This window comes from Gavialis gangeticus, unplaced genomic scaffold (assembly GCF_001723915.1).
Source record: "Gavialis gangeticus isolate Ggan-Ray unplaced genomic scaffold, GavGan_comp1, whole genome shotgun sequence".
In the NCBI taxonomy this organism is placed as follows: Eukaryota; Metazoa; Chordata; order Crocodylia; family Gavialidae; genus Gavialis; species Gavialis gangeticus.
Window position 1 is genome coordinate 144,701,932 of NW_017729024.1, and position 8,539 is coordinate 144,710,470.

The window sequence follows — 8,539 nt, forward strand, 5'->3', positions numbered from 1 at the left end:
AGGGGTAGCAGTGGACATCGTCTTCCTGGACTTTCGGGAGGCTTTTGACACTGTCTCTCACCCCGTTCTCATTAAGAAACTGGGGGCTGTGGCGTAGACACCCACACAGTCAGATGTGTCGCCAACTGGCTGGAGGCCGCACCCAGAGAGCAGTGGTGGACGGGTCATGTCTGACCTGGAGGGATGTGGGCAGTGGGGTCCCCCAGGGCTCGGTCCTGGGGCCCGCACTGTTCAACATCTTCATCAGTGACTTGGACGGGGAGGGTAAAAAGCACCTTGTTCAAATTCACAAATGACACTAAGATGTGGGGAGAAGTGGGCACACTAGAAGGGAGGAATAGGCTGCAATCGGACCTAGACAGGTTACAGGGGTGGGCGGATGAGAACAGGATGGGTTTCAACACTGGCAAGTGCAAGGTGATGCATCTGGGGAGGAAGAACCAGCACCATACCTATAGGCTGGGGAACTCCCTTCTTATCAGTGCAGAGGCAGAAAAGGATCTTGGAGTCATTATTGATGCCAAAATGAACATGGGCCTGAAGTGTGGGGATGCAGTCAGGAAGGCCAACCATACCTTGTCATGCATCCACAGATACATCTCAAGCACCTTCCAAGGTAGGCATTGTGGGGGTTTTTGGCACACTGTCCAAAAAACATTGCCCACCCCTGCACTACACAAACACACACAAATCAGGACAAAAATATTTTTTTAAAATAAAATTAAAATATGTTATTGTCAGTGTTTGATTTTTAGTATATAATGTTTTTTTCCAGTTCCAAGATGGCAAACCCTCTTCCCAAAAGGAGTATTTCTGGGGGCAAGGGGAAAGACTTCCAGTGGCAAAGTTCAGGGGTTAGGGGGCAGGACTTCTGGTCACAATATGGCAACCAAGGGGTTGGGTACCTATCAAGGGGTGAGGCTACTCTTGTGACCCTTGACAGCTCACCAAAACTCATTAAGCAGCCCTCCACCCAAAATGATTGCCTGTCCCTGCCATAGCAGCACTCCTTGGTGAAGTCCTCAGTTTACCTGCAAAACAGCTAGCACATGGGAAAGAGTAATGCAAGTCTAACCCCTCTGCCCTGCCAATGTGCCACATACTTAATCCAGAATCTATCCCTATGAGTTAGAAATTACTCCCAACCTGCCTGTTTTGCTGAGATCTACAGTTGCAGCGGCGATTTGCATACAGTCATGTAGAGATCTACCAAACACTACAGTGGAACCCTGAACATATTTTATATGCTGACCATCCCATAGTTAGTAATGGCCTTTTCTTACTTAGCCTAGATCTCTTGAAGCGAGTGACCTGCAGGTCAAAGACTCAGTATCTAACTACCAAAATTTGTGTGCAATCCACTCCTAGTACTAGCTGATTTGAAAGTAAACTTATCATGTTTAATTTATAAATTATTTTAAATGTGCCATGTAAGAGGCTAACTGAAAGAAAGCCTGTGGTTTGATTTTAATTTACCAGTAATGGAGTGGGAGTTTCTGTATTCTTGGAGATAGATTTAATGTCAGCTTTCTATCTCTAACCAGCCTATAATCACAACTGTGTGACAAGCTAACCTTTTCATGGTGAGAGCTGATTCCGTTTCCATGGTAGCTGAGTTTTAAAGCTAGGAATGATGATGGTGTCCTAGGGAGAGAAGGTCATAAGTGTGGAATTACAATGGATTTTAAATTGTAATGTGGAATTAATGTGAACTGCTCTGAGCCCACAGAGGATCAGGGGTTGGACTTCTATGTCAAATACTTTTTAAATACTTTTGTGAGCTATATCATTATGCAGCAATACAATATCAGAAGGAAAATTTGTGTCAGGAAACAATTTGAATTGTAGTCTAGAAAACTGTTTGGGAAGAGCTTCTCTTTTTTCCTATAATTAATTTTCCCGTGTAATTAAGTTATCAAAAACATTATGCAGTACATACACAAATGACCCCTTTAACTGAGAGGCTCTGTCTTTAATCAGATCTCTGCCATCAATATTACTTAAAATGTTGCCGTCTTCTGTTCACAATGTAGTCCAGGAGGGCTGATAAATTTCACTCCAAAGAATTAAGGGTCTGGTCCCAATCACACTCCCAGGCCTTAGTGTAGCTCTTAGTCAATTTACATTACCGTGTCCGCTTTTGAGGAAAGAAAACTGAAACTTACATTTCTTTGCAATTAAAGACCAGGGTTAATAGGCAACATTCGCACCATAGTAGTAGGTGCACTCTTTCGGGGAAAAGGTTGTGTGTTTTGTTGATTCACTGCCAGAGATGGCCTGTCACCATAGCTCAGCATAAGGGAACTGGGAGGGGCTTCTCTAAACAGAAGATTAAATGTTTTAGCTAAGAAGTCTAGAGGAAAGAATCTTAAGAGTAGCAAGAAAGTTTGAGATGATAAATGTTATCTTATTGTTCATTTCTGTGCTAATGAGCACAGACATGATGAAGAAGATGAGTTTGGACTTCATGGCTAGAGACAGAAATTACAGATAAACTAGTATAAGTGACCAGAAACTGGTTCCAATTTGTAACACAACAGTTCAGTGCACATAAAATGCTTTCAAAACAAAAACCAATTTAAGATAAAACTGAATGAGTGTATTATCACACCTAACTGATTTAGGCTAAATCAGTTTATTGAACTCCTGTGCCAGATCCCCTCCTGATTCAAGTTAATTCACCGTCCCCCAACATCCCAGGATGCTCTGCACATCCCCTGCAAACCCCCCTTTGCAAGGTGGGCAGACTAGCCATGGCCCAAACTGTCTGCTCCAACAGAGCAGGGAGGCATGCTCTAGCACCCCCTGGCTTCTGGCCTAGGCCACTGCAAGCATGAGACTGCATTTCTGGAATTAAAGTCTGTTCACTTGCTTATCAATTCAATCTATGCAGTTTAGACTAATCGGCAAAGATTGAATTGATTCAGCCTTTGGCATTTTGACTGTCTCTATTCTGAGAATATTTGAACTGTAATGGAGAGCAAATTCAGTAAGACATGCTTACATGGATTTTTTTTTCCTTTGGTTTTGTAAAAACAGCTCAATTTGAAGTTTCTGGCCTAATACTAATTAGAGCTGAGTTTACAAACTAACTAGAGAGGAAATGAAGATGAAGAAAATATTGATTCAACTGCAGCACTGTGACACGAAATGACAGGGTGTTGTAAAGGAAACTCTGAAGCATCCTCTGTTGTTTTGGTGCTACTGGCAGCTTAAAACAGAGACTAAAACTGAAAATATGTTAAGAATTCAACATAACAATGTATTGTTAAAGCTAGAAAAATAATCATTTTGACATCCTAGCAATTTTTCTAAAATACAAAATACCCTATAAAAACGTAACAGTAAACATGCAAATTCACTAAATAATAGGAGTACAATCTAAAGTGTCAATGACATTAACAGTCACTATTTTACGTGAATAATTATTTAGGTATTGCAAATACTCCTGTAGCAACATTTAGACAGAGCATTCTTTCTAAAGGCAGATTTGTTGATTGTAGAAAAATTCAAACTGCCAGGAAATACATTCCATCTGCCTCTTCAAGAAGCATCCATTAAAGCCTCAGAAATGCTCAGAGATATAATTTGTTTATAGGAATTACTTGTGGACAGGCTCAAGTTTCATTACCACTGAACCTGATTCACTCTCTGGCCTTGATCAAATCAACCAGCATTCTGGGCCTTTTCTGTTGTCTTTTATGTAAGCAACAGTTCTTCTGGCTGCCTTTGCATAAGGATTTTAATGTGCTTAACAAAATCCCTCTAAATTGTGCAGGTATGGGGTTGAATTCTTGAACCCAGTCAAACTACCATGTGCCATTATGGCACAAAGCAGCCTCAAAGCAGCAGGAGCTAGCAGTTCCACTGCTTTCTCCACCAGCCACCTCACCACCATCCTTAAACTAGACTATCATACATTTCAATTAGCAAAGCATCATCAAGATCACGTATCAAGTGCTGCTTCTGGTTTAAATAACCACTGCAGAATGTCAAGAGACAGCAAGAAGTCTTTGCTGGTATCCACCATCATTCCTCAAAGGAGATACATAATTGTTCCAGAGGAAGGAAGTGCCAAATCTTTGCCTCTCCTGTAAGAAAGAAACTGGAAATACCTGTATCCTTAAATTAAGCATTATCACGGTGTTATTGCTGATAATGCTTTGAGATAATTCATAGATTTCATAGACTTTTAGGGTGGGAAGAGACCTTAGTAGATCATTAAATCCAACCCCCTGCCCTGGGCAGGAAAGAGGTCTGGGGTTAGATGACCCCAGTTAGGTGCTTGTCTAGTCTCCTCTTAAAGACCTCCAAAGTAGGGGAAAGCACCACCTCCCTTGGAAGCACATTCCAGATTTTGGCAACCCTCACTGTCAGCGGGTCTGCCAAGTACCCCCTGAATCCTTGTAATTCCCGCCTGCCACGACTTGGATCTTGAAGAAATGAAATAGGGAGGAAGTGGTTGTTATCTAAGGAAGTACCCACAGGAAGTACCATGCTGAATAAAACTTAATTTTAGTGCTTCTATTCAATGGCCCTCTGTTGTTAACAGGAAACTCCCCTTGTGGGAGATTGCAGTCCAATGGATGAATCTTGGGGTCTCCAGCCTCCTGGCCAGCCCCCGTTCTACTGCTATAGTAAATGGAGGCTGCACCGCCTCTTGCTATTTAACCTATTAGCAGCTTGTTATGGCTGCCATCAGTCCCGTCATTGCTGCTAATTATTCAATTAGTGGCTTGTTATAGCTGCTGCCTGCGGCTTTTCTCAACAGAGCCGGCGTGTAGGCTCCGCGGTTCCTTCCCACTCAAGCTGGCCCTCTCTATCCTTAGTGTTTCCTCCACTTTCTAGAGGGCAGGGGCAGGAGTCGTTGCTTCCACCGTCATCAACTTTATGTAGACGGCCCGTTTCTTCGTGCTAACTAGGGCTCCAGCCTGCGGCTCGGCTCCCCTTCACCCAGCACTCACCATCGTCCTGGTAGCCTCTGGTTAAGTTCAAGCTGGGTCAGATCCTGAGCTTCCTTCTTCCCAATCTTCCTTTCTGGAGCCTCGCCCCCGCCGTTTTGTTTCCTCTTTTCTCATGATGCCTGAAGGCGTCCCTCCTTCTCCTTCCCTTCTTCTTATCCCCCAGAGTCTGGTCACCATTGGCTCCTTAAGGGCCAGGGCCCACCCTCCTTGTGGGGTAATTACTTCCACCTGCCTTGTCGCCTGTCCATAGCGACAAGGCCTCAATGGAGACCCTGTTACACTCACCATAAATACATTTTCCCTAATGTCTAATCCAAATCTGCTGTCTATCAGTTTATGGCCATTGTTCCTAGTAACCACAAGGGGCACCCTGCTAAACAGACTATCCCCTATTTCTTGCTGCTCCCCCTGATGAATTTGTAGACGGCTACAAGATCCTCTCTCAGCCTTCTTTTGCAGAGGCTGAAGAGATTCAGGTCCTTCAATCTCTCCTCGTAGGATCTAACCTGTAGGCCCATAACCATATGAGTAGCCCTCCTTTGAACCTTCTCAAGGTTATCCACACCCCTCTTGAAGTGCAGTGCCTAGAACTGGATGCAGTACTCCAGCTGCGGTCTTACCAATACCGCATAGAGGGGAAGCATCACCTCCCTAGACCAGCTCATGATGCACCTTCTAATGCATGAAAGAGTGAAGTTGGCTTTACTTATCACTTCGTCACATTGATGACTCATGTTCATTTTGGAGTCAACTATGACTCTGAGATCCCTTTCTGCTGCTGTACTGCTTAAAAAGTCACCTCCCAGCCTGAAAATGACCCATCCACCACCACCCTCGGTGTGTGCCCCATAACCCAATTCTCCACCTACCTGACCATATAGGAATCTACGCCACAATCACCTAATTTGTTTATAAGAATGGGATGTGACACTGTCTCAAAGGCCTTTTTAAAATCCAAGTAGATGACATCTACCTCAACTCCTGCATCTAAGCATTGTGTGACCCATTCACAAAAAGAAACAAGGTTAGTCAGGCAGGATCTACCTGCTATGAACCCGTGCTAGTTGCCTTTCAGCATTATTTTTCCTGCTGGGCACCCACAAATGTGATCCTTGATAATTTTTCCAAAGGTTTTCCCAAGGATAGAAGTGAGACTAACCGGCCTATAATTATCTGGATCCTTCTTCCTCCCCTTCTTGAAAGTAGGGCCACATTAGCCCTTTTCCAGTCCTCTTGGACCCATCCTGAGCACCATGAGTGCTCAAACAACCTTGCCAGTGGTTCTGCAATGACACTGGCCAATTCCTTCAGCACCCTTGGATGAAGATCATCTGGGCCTGATGACTTAAACAAGTCCAGCCCCTCCAAATGCTCCTTCACTAGGTCAGTGCTAACTGTTGGTGGGCTGGAGTCCCTCTTGTGCCTGTCTATAGCCCCTTTGGGAGATATGTCTTTCTCTGTGTTTAGGAATACAGATGCAAAGCACTCGTTTAGGAGCTCAGCCTTGTCCCTCCTATCTGTTACCAATTGCCCTAGTTTGTCATGTAGGCGGTCCTATGCTTCCATGCACCTTCTTTTTACTCCCTATGTACCTAAAGAAGGACTTTTTGTTGCCTTTAATATTTGTAGCCAGCCTGAGTTCCATATCTGTTTTGGCCTTTCTGACTCCCTGCAAGTGCGAGCCAAACAGGTATACTCCTCCATGGTGGTTACCCCCTGCTTCCACAGTCTGTATGCCTCCCTGTTTCTCCTTTGGCTCTCTTGGCTTTCCCTGTTTAGCCAAGAGGGTTTCTTGGCTCTTTTGCCTCCCTTTAAACCCTTACTTCACTATTCAGGGGTTGGTTTGTTTTTTTATGACTTTATGGTGAAAAAAAGTTTTTTCTCACTCACTCTCATTCCCTTCTGTGCCATTAATATGGTTTTCTATGCAAGTCAGAAGTTAGTCCTGAGTTTATGTCTGCATAGCTCAGTCATTCTGCCTGTGAATTCATAGGAGGATGTTTCTTGGCAGCAAAAAATATGGTTCAAGTGAACAAATGCCACATCATATTGACTGGATCTGTTTTGTTACACTACACATGTGTTCTATAGTCACAAGCTCCTGAAAATAAATAGCAGTATTTTCACTGTTCTCCTGTTGTAATTTTTCTACATTATCACTTATATGTATCTATCTCTGTAGGTGATGCAGTAGAAGAAATTGACCTGACTGTGGTTTACCAAGCAGCAGCGAATGGTGATATTAACACTCTGACTGCAGTAATTCGTGAAGATCCTTCAATCTTAGAATGCTGTGACAGTGAGGGTAAAACAGTGATTTATCATGCTTCCTACGGGTTAATCACTAAAACATGTACTAAGCTGTTATTGGTTTTTTTCAGCTTTATTCTTAATATCAAAGGTAAGGGAATCATCGCAAGTAGAACTGCATCTGGTTTCCCGCTTTTGTAAGTAGTAGAAATGGTGCATTCAATGAATTTTTGGACATTCACCGGAAATAAGTATTCTAGAAGGCAATAATTTAATATAACCTTCTTCTTTCTTCATACTAATGACATAATCTATTTACTCATACAAATGCAACTGAACCATGGATTTCAGAAACAAGTCCTCTGCCATGTATTTATTCAATCAGATTTAGAAAGGAAGATGTTGGGAAACTGCTGAAATTTTAGCAAAAGAGGGAGAAAATTATTTCTGTAGTCCAATTCAAATCATATATATTTTTGGACATTTTAAGGACCTTTGGGGCCAAATTTTCAAAATTAGACCATTTCAGTCGTTTGTACTTGTGAAATATGGGCCTGAGTGCAAACAGATAAATGATGAAAAGGTAAATATGGAGTTGCTTGCAAAAAAAGTTAATTGGATGTATAATTACCTGTTCTATGCTTGCCACTTCCTTTTTTTTTTTAATTCAGGACTCCATGCTTTGTCCATCACTGTTGTATCCAAATAACCTTCATTTTGTGCATGCAGTTGCTTGTAACCATGCATGAATTTGCCAAGTAAATATGAACCATAAAACTATGAATGTGTCACATTAACTAGGTTGTATTCAATTCCACCTCTCATTTTTAATCACAGTGATGTTTTTCCAAGATGCAGATGAAAAATATAGTCTAAATCCTAAGAAGTGCAGAGATCTGTGTCAGTGACATCTGTATCATAGATTCAGAGGCAGTGAAGCTCTAAATGGATGGGCTCAGCAGCATTATGGAGAGAACCTAGTTCCGGCACCAGTCTCTTGCTGCCTGTGATAGCAGAGAGGCTGACCAGGTTGAAGAGGAAAGTAACCTCCCACATGCCTTCTGAACGATTAGTTCAGCTGTTTCAAGAATGATATTGATAGAGTTAAGCTTCCTACCCCAAAGCCCAACAGTCTCCAGTATCATCTTTATAATGTCCCCAGGGTTCCAGTGTAGACAAGATAAGATCCCAAGCATTAGTTTGAATGTTTCTTCCTGATTGCCTTCTATAATGCAATCACTGGCTTTGTGGATGCAGGGAGCACAGTGAGCATGATATACTTTGCCTTTAGCAAGGCTTTTGATATGGTCTCCCACAACATTTTT

At 42.6% G+C, this 8,539-nt stretch overlaps 1 protein-coding gene and 1 long non-coding RNA gene across 2 annotated transcripts in view; one reads left to right on the plus strand and one right to left on the minus strand.

Moving 5' to 3' along the window:
* The window catches only part of LOC109297811, a 4,193-nt gene extending 3,198 nt beyond the window's left edge, over positions 1–995 (minus strand). The window contains exon 1 of the long non-coding RNA XR_002097427.1: positions 906–995. This is a non-coding gene — a long non-coding RNA (uncharacterized LOC109297811). The remainder of the gene's footprint in view (positions 1–905) is intronic.
* ANKRD55 (ankyrin repeat domain 55) overlaps positions 1–8,539 on the plus strand; it is a 119,588-nt gene that overhangs the window by 17,421 nt on the left and 93,628 nt on the right. The window contains exon 2 of the mRNA XM_019517841.1: positions 7,147–7,269. Coding sequence (XP_019373386.1) covers positions 7,147–7,269 — 123 coding nt within the window. The remainder of the gene's footprint in view (positions 1–7,146; positions 7,270–8,539) is intronic.